Raw genomic sequence first — 19,339 nt, forward strand, 5'->3', positions numbered from 1 at the left:
TTAAATTATTTTTGAGAAAAAGAACTAATTGAATGTGTCTCCTTCAGCTGCACAGTAAATATGATTTCATTCAGCTTTTGTCATGTATTTATAAAAATCATTTCTGAAGTTAACTGCATTACTTTAAAATGATAACAATTCGTAAAAAAGAAATGCTCTCAAAATGGAAAACCACTTTCAACAAAAACAAGGTATGGTTTAAACAGAAGTTAATGGTAGGTCGAATGACCCTTGCTCCTGCTCCAGAAAGTTCTTGAACAATGGAGTTCTGAGTAAAGAAACCAGCTTGCAGTTTCTGAGAGTTTCTGAGTAAAGAAACTCTCTTACAAGAGAGTTAAGCAGCACCTAGACTTGAAACTCAAACCAGAAGCTTTTGCAGTGGATCTGGACCCAGGGAACTTCCCCAGATACTCCAAAAGGAAGAGAGAATGCCTCTCTTTTAAAGGACCTGGGTTATTCTTAATTTGTTAAGGGTCCTTTAAGGCTTGTAACTGAATTGTGGTTGGGGCAAGAATCATTAGACAACCCTGAGCTATCACGTCGAAGGTGCCTGAGAAGCTGGAGCATCCCCTGACCCTCAGTCAAGGTTGCAAAAACTGCTGGTGTCTGCCTTGAGTTATCAGCCTCTACTGTGACCCTCCTGCTTAGCCTGAGCACCTCTTCAGCAGTATGTGCCTTATGTTGACTTTCATCTAACTGAAAATGATTGCCTACACCAAGTTAGGTTCAGAGTATGTATTCTGGACTGTTGAAAGCACACAAAACACTTATCACCATCAGAGATCCCACTGATCTTTTGATCAGATGAGGTTCTAGTCCAGCATCCATACCAGGTGAATTAAATAGTCACATAATTCATAGTGGAGGGAATCCTGCCATATGAAAGAGTTTTAAAAAAATCCCCCAGAGAGCAAAAGATAACATATCAATTTTAGGAAAAAAAAAAAAAAAACTCTGACTCAGCCACATGGACCTACTTAGAGCCATGGGCAAGCTTCCTCTATGCTCTTGACCTTTTAGTAACAATTGCATTTATTATCTTGTATTTTATTGCTACATAAATGCTACACATAGGATTGGTGAAAACAAGGTCTGCTCTTTCTGTGCAAAGTAGATAAGGAGACAGAATACTGAGAAATGACTAAATTTAGAGGAAAACTGGAGCATGAACCATTTTATAGCTTCAGGGTGAGTTATGTTTTATATCCAAGTAAAATAGAATACATGCCTGATTTGCACTTAAGTTATCTTACTGCAAACATTGGGATTTTTCAAGTCTGAAAAGACCCTTGAAAATGCAAAGGTTAACATCTTCCCCAGGAATATTCAAAACCTATTTTGAAATTCCCCACTTGAGTGTGGGCCATGAACTAGTTTGATATGTTTGGACAGACCTTTAATTGGAATGCTCTGCTCTGAAACTGAAAAATATTTAAGTTATTGCCTAGCCTGAGTTCCTACCATGCTATACTGGCAGTTCCTGGAAACCTTTCTGACAGACAGGAAAAAGGGTGTCTGACATAATCCATTGTAACCTGAATGAAATGGAGAAACACATCCTGTTTGAGATCTGTCTTTTGGTCAAGCCACAGGTCCTTAATGCAGGTGAAATCCTTTTGGGGTTGACCTTAGCTGTTCCATCCATTTCTTTTGCGGGCAATAGAGTAATAAATTACTTACTGAAATAGAGCTTGTGACTGATTCCCAGTTGGTCTCTGAAGCTGCTGCGGGTTGGAAATCTTCCTGGAAGGCAAAGAAACATCTATGTGAGTCAGTCAAACCTCTGTTCAAGTCATTATGTGCATGGTTTCAACATCTCAGCCTTCTGAATCTTTTTCCAACTAAGTGACAACAGAAATAGGGCTATATTCCTGCTGAACAGATCACCATTTGTCTTAAGCACATCTCCTCAAGAACCCTTCTCATTCAAGACACGGACATTTTCTTGTAAGTACTGGTGACATGGAAAAAGTACAGGTAGGAATGCAAATTTTAACGTGGCCATCTACTTGCTGTGTGACCACAGACAACTGACAACCCCTCCAGTCCTTCCTTTCCTCAGCTGTAAGTGGCTAGTATGGAATCCTTACATTACAGGGCTGTTTTGAGAATTGAATGCATTAATTATGTAGTTACCAATGGCACCGAATAAAGTGTTTGATTAAAGAATAATAATTATCATCATTATTGACATATAGTGGGTTTAAACTAGGTTATGCATTATGTTCAATCTTGCCTGCTGACCTGGTCCCAAATATTGGTGATCTTTTCAAAGACACACTAACTTCCAAGGGGTTCTTCTTGACTCTGTCAACAAATACGAGGAAGGATGGCACAGGAAGAAAATGACTGGTAGTGACTAAGTACTGCCCATTTGGGGAAGGCAGGCCAAGGGCAGACCTGAAAACATTAGTTATCTCAGATAAGCCTGAGTGGATGTGTGATAGCAATGGATCACACAGAAAAAACTTCTCTTAAAAGGCAAACTTGTCTCCCATTTGTATATAACTTCCATGTTAATTACTACAGCACCAGGAAGTTTAAAAAACATTAAGGGAAGGAAAATTAATTCTGTCGTTTTTACAATCCACAGATGGCTTTCTGACCTTGGCAAAATAAATTACTTTAGTAAATTTCTTCCAGCCTTGCCAGGGAGTAGAAGGTATTTTCAGAGGATACTGAGAAATGTTCAGCCACTCTAGTCTGACAGCATATTTACCCAAGTACACCTACTGAATGAGAGTTTAGTATCAGGTGTAAATTTCATTAACATTTTGAGGAGCTGGAAGTACATTTGTTAATTGGTTATGATGAGGCTGGTTTATATATAAATTTCCTGTGTTTAATAAAATTTCAGCTGATTACTGAAAGAGAACCGAGTCAAATGTGGGGTTCAAAGAATGAACAGGTATTAGAAACTGACTAGATGATGGGTTGACAGGTGCAGCAAACCACCATATATCCCAGAACTTAGAGTAAAGAAAGAAAGAAAGAAAGAACGAAAGAAAGAAACTGACTAGACATTATTATTCTAATCTTTTTTTTTTTTTTTTTTTTTGAGACTGAGTCTCACTCTGTCACCAGGCAGGTGTGCAGTGGCGTGATCTCGGCTTACTGCAACCTCTGCCTCCCAGGTTCAAGCAATTCTCCTGCCTCAGCCTTCCTAGTAGCTGGGATTACAGGTGTGCACCACCACACATGGCTAAGTTTTGTATTTTTAGTAGAGATGGGGTTTCGCCATGTTGGCCAGACTGGTCTTGAACTATTGACCTCAGGTGATCTACCGACATTGGCCTCCCGGAGTGCTGGGATTACAGGCATGAGCCACTGGGCCTGGCCTTGTTATTCTAATCTTAATCCTAGGGAAGATAGGAAAAAAACAAGAAATGTGGTATCTGCACTCTGCAAAACAGAATAGACACAAAAAGGACACTGAATTCCCACAGGGGAAAATGTGTATAATCAAATGAAGGCTGGCATTTAATGAGTCTTCGTAAGTCGGTGATCAGATAAGACTGGGCAAGAAGCCAGAGAGCCAGTGGCTTCTCCATGCCATGATGAGACTATTGGTGGAGGACATATGCCAGGCAAGGTAATGACATGAACAATCTTCAGATCACAGAATTTTCATTTTCCCTTGTTCATTCAATATTTGTTAATCACCTGCTATTAATACTTTCTAAGCTGTGGATAGGATCATGAGGAAAAAAAAACTATTCCTACCTTCAAGGAATTTGAAATGTAAGCCCATAAATAAATAGGTGCAGTAAACTCATGTGGGTGTTCTGATACCAGTCTACTCAGCATGCCATGGAAGGTAGTAGATGATTGTACCTGGGGAGAAAGTTGGCTTGGAAAAATTTCACATAGGAAGTTGATTTGTTGGTAGAGTCTTGGAAGATAAATAGATGGTTCTTGCAGAAAAGGTGGGTGGAAGACTCAAAGGGAGAGCAATGCTTAGACAAGGTGAGGAAAGTATACAGAAAAATAAACAACTTACTGGGGAAAGTATGAGTCATGTTGGGCATAGTGCGTTCCAGGCGCCTATACCATATACAGATGGAGATGTTCAGGGGGAAGTTTGCTACATGAGAATGGACCGCATGAGAGAGATGTGACCTTGAGATATAGATTTGGGAAGTATCAACAGAAAAATGCAATTCAACAAAGTAAAGGGTTATGTTGACCATGTGTTAAAATCAGAAGAGGGAAAGTTTTACATCTTGGAACTGTAAATAGTTTTAGAATTATCTAGTCAAATCTCCCTATTTAAACAATAGGGAAACTGGCCAGGAGCGGTGGCTCATGCCTGTAATCCCAGCACTTTGGGAGGCCAAGGCAGGTGCATCACCTGAGGTCAGGAGTTCAAGACCAGCCTGGCCAACATGGTGAAAACCCGTCTCTACTACTACTAAAAAAAAAAAAAAAAAAAAAAATTAGCTGGGTGTGGTGGTGTGTGCCTGTAATCCCAGTTACTCGGGAGGCTGAGGCAGGAGAATTGCTTAAATCTGGGAGGCAGAGGTTGCAGTGGGCCAAGATTGCACCATTGCACTCCAGCCTTGGCAACAAGAGGGAAACTCTGTCTCAAAAAAAAAAAAAAAAAAAAAAAAATAGATAAGGAAAAAGTGCTTAGAGAGATAGTTGATGTGTTCTGTATCATGTACCCATTTTCTGGCAAAGCTAAGACCACCAAAGCTCATTTCTAAGTAGAAACTGCGTGGTTGTTGACCTTCCACAGTGTTATAGCTGCCTTGGACAATGTGTGTATAGGGAGAAAAACGATTGAACAGTTTCCAAAAGGGTAATCAGCAGAGCAGGAAAGGCATATAGTTGAGTGCTGGTGGGTGTCTCTATGAGGACACCCTTTGAAGTAGTCTTAGTTATTTAGATTTCATATCTATCCTTAAGATATTCTGTGATTTCAGTTCATGTCCTTGCATAGACACATGGCAAAAATATTTTGCTAAGATTTTTTTAACCTGAAAGGAACTTTGGTCCACAAGCCCCTAAACAAATGTTACACAAGAACTTTTAGCTTCTTCACTGTCTGGGCTACAGGATTCCAGTTCAAAATTTTAATAAGAGCAAATGATAACAGATTTCATTAAACCTCAGATAAAACATAACTTTATCTTCTCTTAGCAACACAAATGTTAGACATTGAAAAGAAACCAACTCTTATGTTACTTCAGAAGGTTACCATTACTTATTGATGACATATTTAAATTAAGCTTATAAAAGGGAACGGCATCCCATTAAAAGTAAAACACCGAACCTCCAAGGTTTTAGCCCTCAAAGGAGAATCTTGGCATAGGAGGATTTACCTGCTAAATCCACAATAGGATTATTTCTCATCTCTTCCGCCATAACCTCCCAAGTCCACTTGGAAACCATCAAGTTTCCCAAGTGCCTGTTAGCTCTTCCCCTAGGGTCAGAGTTATCTCTTTTAATGGTAAATCAAATCACTTCTGTAGTCTGCTTAAAACCTTCCAATAGCTTTCCATTGCTCTTAGAATTTGGCAAAATAAGATCTGATTACTGTTTGCCTCTATGCACTTCTTTCCTCTGGTGTCCTCTGATTTGATAGCCTACCTTTCCCACTACCTCCACTCCTGCTACACTGGCCTTCTTTCAGCTTGCAAATAACACGACAAGCCTCTTCTCCCCTTAGGTTTAATTCACTGCTGTTCCTGCCTGGATGCACTTTCCCCAAATGCTCCAATGGCTGGCTCCTCATCATTTAGTTCTCTGCTCAAATATCTAACATCTTTGAGCATCCTATTTAAAATACTCCCACACTTGGTCACTCTATCTACTTAACCTGCTTAATTTTCTTTAAAGTATTTATGGTTATCTGAAATAATTTTATGTTTGTTTTATTGTTGATCATCCCCTTCCTCAAGTGAAATTACATTCCAGAATGGCAAAGATGCTGTTTATTTGTTCTTTATTCCGAGTTTCTAGCTGAGGTTTTAGTATACATTCCAATTTCTCTGCCTTCCCATGTACACATAAGGATGGTGATCAGCTGCTACTTGCTAGTAGCAGGCCAGTAGTTTATAGCCAGCGTCCATTCTGAGTGGTTGGTCCCTATGCCATACTATTTGTTATATACCCTTAATATTATCCTGAGCAGACTGCTTGCTTTTCAAACTCCAGACTAATGGAAGACAAACTCCTTTTCGTGGGTGCTCTTAGCAAAACAGTGCCCTTACCGTTACTTTAAGAAATGCTAAAATAGAACAAACAATGAAGAATCATTTAAAGCTATATTAAAACAACTCAGTTTACAAAGAAAACATTTCTGTTCTTTGGTATAGAAAACTTACATAAGTGCTTTACAAGTCATGTCTCATTATTCTAAGGGGAGATAACTCTTTACTAGCTCCTAGAGGGTGGTACACATCTCTTGACTTCCTTACCTCCTGCTCTGGTACTGTAGTATCTTCCCTCCTAACATAAAGGAGCTGGTATTTTAGTTACCTTGTTCCTATAGTCCATGTAGGGAATCTAGCACTGTGGCGCTGTGTGTACCTTACTGCACCTTACAGAGACCATCTGGGGGTCTGATGACCTCCCTCGAGATATGAGCAAACTGAAGTTCAGAGAGCCAAATGGGTTGCCCGGCATCTCCCAACTAATTATGACTACAGTTAGGACGAGGACCCAATTAGCTATTGTGTATCTCTTAGTCGCATGCTCTTTCCAACCCACCAAATAATGTTATATGTCATTCTATAATTATAGACATCTTAATCTGCATTGCCTTAATAAAATTAATTTATATCATTAAAATAATTTATCCTCAGCTTAATTTCTCACATTAAAATAGTTCATAATTACATTTTGGCAGTGAAACTAATCATTTGGCATTTTGAAACAAAACTCCCTCATTCTCTGCATTTTACTATTAAGCTTTGGAACACAGATATGATTCTCAAATTTTCACTTTCTAAATAGTTTAGGATGCACAGTTTGGTTTCTATTAGAAAAGTGTTATAGACTCGAAAGTTGGAGAGATGTGTACCCATAAAATCTTAAAGTGCTACATGAAAACACAGATAGATATTAACGTAAGTGTAGTGTGGAAGAGATATTTCTAAGCATTAACGCCAAAGTTGGAAAGCATAAAAATTGATACATCTTACATATACAAAATGTTATATAAATCTAAAAGAGATCCAAAACAAAAGTAAAACCATAAGGACAAGCTAGTAAACACACTTGTAACAGATATAACAGGTAAACAGTTAACATCCTTAAAATAAAACAAACTCATAAATCAAAAGCTTATACAAGAGTATGTTCTATATCATACAATACTGCTAGAAGAAAAATGTACAGATATATGAAGCAGGACTGAAAAAGTATTCACAAAAAATTAATATTGGTTAGCACTGATATATTCTTATTTTCTTCTTTTTGTATATATGTTTTAAAATGTCATAGTAAACACCTAGTTTGAGTAAAACAGTAAATTTCTAAAACTACAATGGAAAAGAAGAAATGGACTGGATGTGTGTACACATATTACATATTAAATGACAGACAAGCCTTTAGGGGTGAATGATCACAAATCATTTACCTGTACTTAGCACAAATCAAGAAGGTTTGTTTATCTTATGAAGAGGATTATTTATAAAAGAAAAGAGGAATTACTCAACATTTATGATATCATTTATTGAATGGTGTCATCCATGTATTCCATGGTAGGAAATAAAAGCGTTCTTGTAGATGTGTTTCTCACCAATTACTAAAAGAGAATTGTTCAAAAACTGGACTACAAAGAGTTTTAGCATGGTCACATTTGGCTCTATTAAAACACGGCTAATACAACACAAACTTTTAACATCTTTAAAAGCAGCTATGAAAACATGCAATGAACCATCAGCTCAGGGTCAGTCAGGCATTTGTCAGGCTCAATTTGAGAACAATTCACCCACTGAATTGTTCTATATGGCTGAAAGCAAATATAGCTGAGGCTATAGTAACACTACAAATAATAAATGTTCTCAACAACAATCCTTGCTATTAAAGAATAAGATATGAGTGGGAATTTCCATTTTCAGAAAGGGTTTCTCCAGAGAAACTTTCTTTTCGGATTCCTTACCATTGGATATCTTGGTCCCATGCCAGAGAGGGCAGTAGATATATTACAAGCTAACAAACAATCCACTCATTCCTTCACCAGAGCAACCCTGCACACATTCAACCACTAACTGAGCACCAGCAATGGATGTCCAAAGGAATCCCTCTCCTGTCCCTTGATAGTGGAGCTAGGGACTCTTGTCCTTTAAGTCTTTGCAGACAGCTGTTCCCAGACCAATACTTCAAACATTTGGGATGATTAGCTGTACCACCTCTTCCTGGATCTCACAGAGGATGGCTGTTTATTTTTATCCTAGGTGATTATGCTGTATTTGAGTAGATGAACCACAAACTATTCATGGCTAGAGGGATGTGTCTCACCAGCACTTAAAACATATGCAGTTACTTGGGAGTTTTTATAAAGCTTTCAGATAAAACGATCTTTAACTTACCAAGGACGACTTATTTGGGGAAAGGTTCAAAAGACATTTGTCAATGTATTTTCTCTCATTCTGAAAGATTTTATTCTGTTTGCTGCTTTATATTCACTTCTCAGAGGCAGAAAATAAAGAAATCTCTCTCCTAATTGTATCTGTGCTTCTTGATTGAGTTAATGCTTAGAGCTTTTGAATTTCTAAATGCTTAATGCTTTTGAACTTCAAAAGAAACACCTCTAAGCATTCAAAAGAAACACAAAGGGGTTTGTTAAGATTCATAACACAGTAATGAACAAACACATGATCAACATCCATTACTTCAATAAATTCTAAGTTTGTTTGTTCATGACACTCTGCTCTGTTCATGACCCAATGAGGGAAATCCAAATAAAGCCAAACTTGGAGGCTTGTGTCCTGGGATTACTCTACAGGGAGATCCTTTTGAATAAAGGCTTTTGATACTTCAGTACCTGAATTTCTGGCATGCAGACCCAACAATGTATGTGGAAATGATATTACACTAATGTCTTAATGTCTACAGGAATAGAATAGAGCAAAAATTAAAAACCCTTAGGATCAATAAAACTCTGTAGCCCAACCAAAACTTAACAAGTATACTTTCTTTACAGACTCATCATCAAACTAGCTCTTCTACACATAATATGGTAAAGGCCCTGGCAGGCGGCCAGATTCTATTGACTAGAATATTTAATACAAGGATATCAAGAGTCTAAGAATCAATAATTAACAAGAATCAAAGAGCATCTTCCAAAGTTAGAGAATTTGCCTGTGAAATTTTATAATATATGTTTCTTAGAGTTACAAGAAGCCCTGGATAGGAGCTTTCTGTTATAGTAAAAATATCTTTAATTAAATAAAGAAATTTTAATAAGAAATATAGATAAGACATGCAGATTTTCACTGATTTAAGAGTTAATTTTATAACATTTTCATTTATCATTATTGACAATAAAGTACAATGTTTAAATTTAGAACTGCTAGAATTCATTAACCAATCATCCATGTAATCTTGGTGTAGTGTCAAGATATTTTTAAAAGTTCATTTTTTTTCCTACATTATGAGAAAAGGAACTTTTTATACTTACTAGTTTCTGATTTCTTCAGATTGAACTTAGTTTGGGAATTTGATCTCGATATAGTAAGGAGAGATTAGAGCAAACCCCAGTTCAGCAAGCTAAGAAGAGAAGGAGTCATCGATTCAAAAGAGGTCATGAGAATGATACTCAAGAACTAGAGAGGATCAATGTGTGTTTGCAGATAGAGAGAGGGGTGCCACATATCAAGGGGCTGCACAGAAAATTGCAAATTGCAAAATACTACTTTATTAATAGCTTCCATGGTGTTCGGTCATACTAACTGGTAAGTGAATATTTAATTTACAGCTAGAGAAATACTACAGTACTTCTACAATCTGTTGCCGAAAAACTGGTTCAGATTTAAATTTTGTGACTAGTTGTTTAGGATTAAAAAAAAAAAAAAACTCTGTGATTAATTATTTTGCAGTAATGCCTGCCACTTATGGAGCATAGATTTTATGCCGGTGACTATATGAAATGCTTTCTATAAATTATCTCATTCATCATTTCTACAGTAGCTTTAAAAGATGAGGAAGCAGACAGACAGGATGCAAGCCCTATTATTAAGGAAGCGCCACAGATACCTGAACCTGTAGCTGAGTCTCTGTGCTCTCCCATCTTTGTTGAATAATTCCTCTTTTCTTTTATAAATTATCCTTTTTATAAAATAAACAAATCTTCTTGATTTGTGCTAAGTTCAGGTTTTCATAAATTCCTTAAATGCATTTCAAAGAGAACATCTGATTCAATTCACCAGTGGTCTGAAATTTATCAAAGATTGTACTTTTGATATTGCTAAGCCAATCTTAAAGATTGTTTATACCAGGCTAAAATGAATGACTTAGGAAATTATTCCTGTTCCTTAGGAAAATTAGAAGTTTGAAATGAAAAGAAGAAATATGGACTTGAATTATTCATATTTTCATTTTCTTGCAGGAAGCACAATGCTTGGTACATAGTGAGCACTCTTGTTTGTTAGGTTTGTTTTTACTATTGTGGTTAAGAGAGGAAATATTGTTTCACGCTCAGAATTCAACAAACCATTTCACGCCTCTGTGTTGAAATTCACACTCCCAATAACTGCTAAATTTCTCTGTACTTGACTGATGTTATATAAATAGATTTTCTTCATGGTGGCCAAAAGCTAGTTACATTATTAAAACCAATAATTAGAGAAATGGGAATTACAAACAGTATGAAGATTAAGTCCATGTCACCAAAATCCCTTAGCTAAAATCATTATCTCTGAAAACTCAAATTTTTCCATTACTAATTAAAACTCCTAAGATCTGACTTTAGGGAGAAAATACCATTTGAAGTCTAAAAGCCAAAGCCACAGTCAACACAGCTGGTATGGTACCATGAAAAAGAGCACTCATGAAATGTTACTCAGCAAGTGATGGGATTATAATGTAAATGGGAACATCTTCTAAGAGAATCAGTCATAAAGTATCAAAAAAGCTGTCCATTATTTTTAAAAATATGAGTATTTCCTAGCGAGGCGACATTGTGCTGTGGCACCTTTTCCCTCTACACATTCATCCTTATCCTTACACTGGACCCAGCGTTCATTCATCAGAGCTGCCACCCATCATAATTATCACTTGACACTATGGGCTATACTGAATATAAAATATTTAAGAGTCATGTTACTACTATACAGCTATGTAAATGAAAAAATGTAATTCAACGTACCTTTTTCTTGACCTGACATCTTTCTAAGGGGATTTCCAGACTCATTCATGTGGTTAAACTAGAGAGATGGTTAATGTAAAGTCTGAAACAAAAGCGTAGGACTCCCTTGCAAATCACTCTTCTCACAAAAGGTGAGATTCGTATATTCTTGACTTTGTACTTCCTCTTTCCACTCCCCAGTCAACTAGTCACTAACCAAGGCAGCTGGCACATTTCTGATCTCAAAAGCAGGCTTGCTATCTGGGCCCATTAGGTGAACTTGTTGGAACTGAGCGCCAAGCACACAGGTCATGAGTTTCAGAGTATGCTAAGTACAGGTTTTCATAAATTTCTAAGAATTTATGAGAGAGTTGATAAAGCTTTACAAAGAGAAAAAAATACTGTTGCCAAATGCCATGGTTAACATCAGTGAAAGAGACTTCCTGGGGGCAAATGCCTGACTCAGTCTGTAGGATTTCATCCCTCCAAGTAAACAATTTAAAGTCTTCTCCTCCAGGCTGGGAGGATCATTTTGGAATAGGATAAATGGTAATTAAATGAGAGATCCTGCAATTTAATTTCTATTAGTTCATGTGTATGGGTGTTCGAAATTCCTTTTTACTTTTGGTTATCATCAGTTAACAGGAACATCCTTTACTTTGACCAGTTATTGCACTAGCAATATTCATCAACAGTTTTATGGGTGAAAACACTAGGCTTTGCACAGCAAAATTTTAATCCCAGATTGGTTCTCCTTTGCGTCTTGCTATAATTTTTTTGTACCATTACATCTGTGTACTTAGACAATGCAAATTTACTGCCATATTCATCTAAACCAAAGATAATTACAAAGGTATTTTTGGTGCCAAAAAGGATAAACTGCATTCCAGAGTGAAAGGGAAAACAGGGATTGGCTGAACTATTGCTTCTCCTCTACTGGACTGGGACAATTCAGAGCTGACTAGGTTATTGCCCACACCCAAGAATTAGCTGAGATATTCTTTGGATGTGGATTTTTTTTGGCAGGCCTCATGCCTCACACTTACACTTTAAACTGTGATTTATTTATTTATTTTTTATTCTTATCAGTTTGGAAGTTGCAAGGGATCTCATAGACCACTGAGTTCTGAGTTTTATTCACTATTTGAGATTTTTGAATGACCAAAGTATGTAAGTCATTGAGCAAGGTGTTGGCTAATGCATGGATGCATGGGAAGCAAAACTGACCTTAAAAGAAATGTGTTGTCTGGATTAATTCTAATGTCCCACTCTTGTCATTCCTTTGTATATAAGCAGTTTTAAATTTTTTAATGGCTTACCATTATCTTGAATTATCTTATGTCTTAGTCAGTTGGAGTGGCTAGAACAAATTCCCACAGGATATGTACCTTGCAAAGAACAGAACTTCATTTCTGACAGTTCTAGAGGATGGGAAGTCCAAGACCAGAGTGCTGACATGGTTGGACTCAGGTTTGCAAATGGATGTCTTTTTGCTGTGTCCACGCATGGTGGAGACAGAGATCTTTTCTCTCATGTCTCTTCTTATAAGGGCACCAATCGCATCAAGAGGGCTCCACCTTCATGTCTTATTTACCTCCCAAAGGCTCCACTTGCCAATACCATCACAGTGGGGATTAGGATTTCAACAGATGAGTTTAGGGAAAACACTCACATTCAATCCATAGCATCTTATTGACTTATTTCTGTACTTGTTTCCAAGTTTGTGTCTTTCCATTAGGGTGTAAGCTCCTTAAGGGTGGAAATGTTTTCTAACTTTCTCATTGCTCTCTCACCAAGTACCTACAACAGGGCCTGTTAAATTTTTATATATAATAAATAGTGTTGCAATGGAAGAATGAATAGTCATTGAATTGCTGTGAGATTCAAATGAGATGAGTAATGTAAAATCATAGCATATTGACTGTTAAATAGCAGATGGTAATAAATATTTGTAGAATGAGTAAATGAATAATCCAATCTATAAAAATAAATGCTCTACTGGGGTCATAAGCAAAGTCTCATAGGTCTATAGGGGAAAGAATGATTTAAGTTCATTTAGGAAGGCTGGAGGAAGGTCTCAGAAGAAGTGGCCTTGGAATTGACTTTTGAATGATAATTAAGGATTTTGATAGGGAAGCAGGCAGGTGAAGGAGACAGCATGCACTAAAGCAGAGTGGCATCATCTGGGATGTGAGTATGTCATGTGCCCAAAGTAACAGACAGGAAATTAGACTGAAAAAGAAGGTACAGGACAAATCAGAGGATCCTGAAGACCACACTTGGGATTTTTTCTAAACCATCTATTCAGCAATTCATTTAATCATTCCTTCAACAGGTATTTATGGCTTCTACTACTACTGACTGCACAGTTCAAGGTATTGGAGAAAAAGAAGCAAAAATAACTTCAATGTCACTGCTCTCGCAGAGCTGTCATCCTGACCACCCTTATCCTACATACAGGAAACTCAGCCCCAAAGGGTTAAGTGTCAGTGTCACTTGCCAATTGGTGCCTGCAGCCCAGGTCTCTTGACATACTGTACTGCTACACTAAGTTGTAGGAAACTGGTTGTTAATATAGCCACATCTTCACCTCCTCTGCTCACATGCCTCCTTTTCAGTGCATATGAAAAATGCAAAGAACATTTTTTTATCATCTGGAATTCAGCGAACTTAAGTAACATAATGGAGTTCCTAGGAAACAAACATGAAACAACAGATAGCTATTCAGGGAAATGAGGGTGGTGGAAAAAATTTGAAGATAAGGAATTCAGTGCTGTTGGTTTGGAAAAACTTTTTGAAATGTCCATAATCTTTTCAGGCAATCTTAGAATTAGGAGTCATTCCTTATTTTGGTAATCAAACCCCTCAAATTATAATAGCATTTTCCTCAAATACAATTTAGTCCTATCTTATCCCTCAGCAGGGTACAAAATTACCTTTCTTTTTCAAAGAAGAGTTAGAATGTTTTCCTGATCAGATGATTCAATAGATGAGAATCCCTTAAGTACTTTATGATGACCCTTGAGGTTGGTCAGCAGGAATTGATTTGGAGGAATTACTAAAAGCTATCTCTAAACCCAGCAGGGATCATAAAGATGCTTGAATACAAATGGCCCTGGATGGCTTTCATCAAAGGAACTCTAAGTACAAACAAAATAAAAGCAAACTCCATGCCTGTAAATGAAGAGGAGGCAAGTTGAGAACCTCTTTTGCTACTTATCTTGCCAATAAGGCCTGCACTGTTTTGGATGGTAGAAAAGATTTGATAATCACCATGTTAAAGCATTTTTAAAAACTGATGTTGGAGACAGAGCACTCAATTGCTCTCCAATTGATGTTGGAGACAGAGCACTCAATTCCATAATTACATATGGAATTACATATGGAACACTGACTGTGTGACCTTAGGCAACGTAAAGCCTCTATGCTTTAGATTCCTGATTGTAAAATGGGAAAAATATCTTCTTTCCTCCATAAGGTTAGTTTGAGGAGTAAATTAGATAATTCACATGAAACTATCTGGCCCAGGTAGACATTCATTACATTCTTTCCAAAATGAGTACAATCTTTCTAATATATTTTTTTTATTTGAAAGATGGCTATATTAATACCTCCACAGAGATGGAGGTATTGTAACCTGTTACAAATTCTAGAGTCAGACTCTCTGCATTCAAATTCCAACTTCTCCACTTACTAGCCAGAGACCTTGTACCAATTACTTAACTTCTCTGTGCCTCAATATTCTTATCTGAAAATGGAAATAATTCCTACATCAGGGGGCTGTTTAGAAGATTAAACAGATCGTGCTACCTGTAAAGCTATCAGAAAAGTGCCTGCCACATAGAAAGTGCTTAGCCTTCACACATTTTCACATTTTTTCCTTGGAAAAAATGTTGGTGCATCAAACTTACAATGGCCTAATGTACTATCACCTAGAATGTGCATGAAGATTTTGAAATTTTCTGAAAGCTTTAACATCTCCTATCTCATTTCACTCTCCCTATCACTATATGAGCTGAGTATAGGCACAGATACATTAGATAAAATAGTTTGGGCCTTCTCAAAGAGGAGATTTTTCAGGTTTCCTGGCTGGTCATTTCTGTCATCATTAGATAAAAGAACATGTAATTTCTTCTTCTTCTTTTTTTTTTTTTTTCCCCCTGGGGAAAAAGGAAATGGCAAACAATCCTTCACCACCCCATAATTATCTATAATATCGTTCATACAAAAGTAGTTCCTCACCATCCCCAGCAAAGTATTGAGTGCCTACCCATTGCTAGTACTGTTTTAGGCACTGGGCATCCATGGGAAACAAACCAAACAACCGACTTGGCATGTGAAATGGGAACAGGCATATATAACAGTGCTTCGCTGGCTGTAAATTACCATTTATATATCTAAAGTACTGTTTTATTTAATATAGTCTTCAAAATGTCAAATAAAACATCTTAAGAGGACAAGACCTTTCTTCAGAAATAAAGAAATTTAAAGATTAAAAACGATTCCTATGCAAGCTACTAATTTATACAGGAATGTAGTTTGTTCTTGGACTGAGTCATCTTTTATCCAGCCTCCTATCTCTCGATAAAATATTTCTACATCCCAACTAAGTATTGCTGTTTCTAACTCATGAATTAAAGCTTGTAATTTGGGGGCTATAGGACACTTTACAAATCATTTACCAATGCTTTTGACTTAGAGGTACTGTGTTGCTCATCTCTATGACATTTAGTCTTGCAGAGCTTCTCCCTGGTGCCCTTCCTGTGGGAGGGGTTTACTTCTTGCTCCCATGATGGCAGGCTTGGTCATGTGATTTGCTTTGACCAACACAATGTAAGTAGAAGTGATCAATGTCACATTTGACCAGAAGCTTTAAAACACATTGTATGTACTTCTATTGCTCTTTTTTTTCTCTGTTATAATAATAGCTTGTCCCAGAAGCGAACTGATTCTTCAGCCTGGATTCCCAACTGAAGAAGCTACATGGGGCTCAGCTACAGGTGATTAGCAGCTGATATATAACATGAATGAGAAACAGACCTTTGTTTTTATAAGTCACTGACATTTCAGGGTTGTTAATGCAGCATAACCTAGCAAACTATTGCTATTTCAGAAATCAGTGTCCAGAGCCATTGATTTCCAATGAGGCTGCTTCTAACTCATGAGAGAGCCAGGACTAGATCCCATGTCTCCTGCCTTAGTCCAGATTTTGTGTACTCTAGCATACGCTTTAAGAAAAGCAGGTCCTTTTCTCGGTCACACATTTTCTTTTCTTTCCCATATCCATTAGTGGCAAAATATGAACACTGCCCTACGTACCTGGAGGCACTGTTCTAATTTCTATCCAACCCTAATAAAAGGAAAACCATTTTGGTTCCAGAGATGATGGATCATTTAGGAGGGCTGAGGTGCTGTCCTCTGTGAGGTGCACAGGGAGCAGGTGAGGTCCACACGGAAGACAGAAGAAGCAGTGGTACTACTGGTCCAGTTAGGAGTAAGGTACGCATTTACTTTGATTCTAAGTGCTACTTTAAAAGGCATCAAAATATTTGTGCTCTGAACTATTAGATAATTGAAGTACAGGTTAAACTTTTCATAATATTCTAGCCCGTATCATTTCAGGTGATATTTATATTTACATTTTAAAAAGGCAGATGTAGTTCACAAGGTAGTGGAGTGGGGAGAGGGTAATCACATACTAGATGTATTTGACAGACAGTAATCCTTCTTCCAACATAAGATCAATAGCATGAGTATAGGTTCCCTCAAGAAACACTCTGGGCATTTAAAATAAATCCTCTGAAAAGGAAAACTTTTTATTTTATATGAAATGATATGTAGACCTTGATATACAGACACTGAACAACATTCACTCTACTCTCTCTGCATTTGACATGAGAAGCCAGGGGAAACTTATCAGTTAAGATGGCTCTTCAATAGCCATCTTTTCAAGTACTATTCTGAAGATACAGTAAACATATACGACATAACCACAGGATCTTTCCTTTTACATAATGGATTCATTTAGAGAAGATGTTAAGCGTCTTAAGTGAGAGAAGACGTTAGAGGTCATCTTGTTCACAGTTATACAAAATGCGACAATTGTTTATCATCATCAAAAGTGGTCAGCCAGGTGCTCTATCTTTATTTTCAGCTGTCAAAGCTCTATTTTAAAGTAAATCCAGCAGCTGTAAAAATTCCCCCTTGATATCTGAATTAGATGCAAAGTTTTGCACAATATTGTGTGCACTGCCATGTTAATGGGATATGTATAGGTAGAAAGAAAACAATTGATATTCAAAGCTCTTGTTTACATGCAGAAAAGAGCCTAGTACTCAAGACAAGGGCAGCAGAGGGTTGGGGTTGGGTAGAGTTCATGGTCCAGCTCACTCCATCTATCACATTCACATACTGACTGTGATAGTCTCGATCTTAATGTGCAATTCATTGCCGTTGAGAGGTCCTATCATTCTGACTGACAGGTTTAGAGGAGGCCTCCTCAACAACAGGAACACTTGCACTGAGCAAAATGGAAAACCCTGACACTTCAACAGCCTCTTGGGATCCAGGCTGTGGGAAAGAAAAGCCTCTTCCACGCAGCAGGTGAGCGAGGAAGCACTGGTGGCATGTGTCCCTGGTCTAGGGCTTTCTCTTCCAGGCCCAGATTCAGCAAGTTGACAGTACTGGGGGCCCCTGCCTTTGCTATTTATCTATTTCTACATAGGACAAGGAAAAGGAGAATTATTTCATAACTCCTTATGATGTGGGGAAAGAACTGTGCAATAGCATTTAATACATAAAAGACAACAACTATTTGGGTCAGCAAAAAACACCTAATTAGAATCACTCTATTCCCAGCATGTTTCAGATGCTTCCTGATTAGTTACGGCAGACAGAATGCGGGTGGAGGAGGAGGGAAGAAGGACTGTTCAAAACGCAAGAATACTGCATTGAATCACAGTCAAATAATGCTGGGTTAAGAAAGCTAGCTATTTTCTTTACTGATACTTTCGGTGGCTCCATTCATATTTTCTCATTTCTCCTCAAAAATGACAGTCAATCTCTACAGTTATTATTCAGCCAGGGCATATATTAGATTCCATCAAGATAAAGGAAAGAAAAACATCCCCAGTAGTCCTGTGTGGAGAGAGGAAGATACTATCTTTTTAAGAGCAACAACAACAAAAAGCGCCATAAACTTTTATAGAAGATAAGAATATAAGGTAACAAGAATCTCTGCTCTCAAGAGAGTGCTGCATTATCCTCTGCCAACTTCTTAGTTTACTGATGGGATTGAAGGCTGATGATTTATTGTAAACGGTAAAGAATATTGCTTTCGGGAGCTGTTTTAGCCTGGACTCCATATTCTCTCCAAAAATAAAAAGGAAACTTTAAATTGGATTTCTGACATTGGTTGAGTGTTTTCAGCCCCAAATCTTTTAAGTAGATTAATTTTAAAATGGGGCACCATAGGCACAATATCACTTCCAAGAGGCTATTGCTTTGTGATGCCTTCTAGACAGACCCCTGAATCGCTGTAGGCACAACCCTGATACCCTTGATGCTTTCACTGACCACTCACTCTTCTCTCCTGTAACCAAAGCTTTATTCTCCCCAGAAAACAGTGCTTCCCCCGAGGCCTACCAAATGAGAGCTCCCACTCTGAAAACCCTGCTAGGCTGAGGAAAAGTGAGGGCAGGATGCCTGTCTTCTGGCTTCATTCTAGCACTTCCAAACCATTGATATTTTTAGTCTAATACTTTCATATAACCCCAAATATAAAAGTTATGAAAGGGATGCCACCCAGAGGCAATCAATATTATTGGCTCCTTACATGTTCTTTAAAAGATATTGTAGGCATGTAAAGGTAAGCTCATACACAGATACTTCCTCTCAAACTCAGGCCACTCAACTATTATTCCCTGTTTTCACTCTGTATATTGCTTCCTTTCCTGAAGTCTTGGTCATTTCCCCACATTCACTAAGGACCATGTCAACTGGGTTCCTGTATTTGTCTCCACCCCTTGTTACCATCATCCTGGA

General features: G+C 37.6%; 1 protein-coding gene across 2 annotated transcripts in view; it reads right to left on the reverse strand.

The window, feature by feature from the left end:
- The window catches only part of PDGFD (platelet derived growth factor D), a 247,727-nt gene that overhangs the window by 37,252 nt on the left and 191,136 nt on the right, over nt 1-19,339 (reverse strand). For both annotated transcript variants that reach the window (XM_011926641.1, XM_011926640.1), the window contains exon 4: nt 1,681-1,743. In XM_011926641.1, the coding sequence (XP_011782031.1) occupies nt 1,681-1,743 (63 nt within the window). The remainder of the gene's footprint in view (nt 1-1,680; nt 1,744-19,339) is intronic.

This window comes from Colobus angolensis, unplaced genomic scaffold (assembly GCF_000951035.1).
Source record: "Colobus angolensis palliatus isolate OR3802 unplaced genomic scaffold, Cang.pa_1.0 Scaffold7, whole genome shotgun sequence".
In the NCBI taxonomy this organism is placed as follows: domain Eukaryota; kingdom Metazoa; phylum Chordata; class Mammalia; order Primates; family Cercopithecidae; genus Colobus; species Colobus angolensis.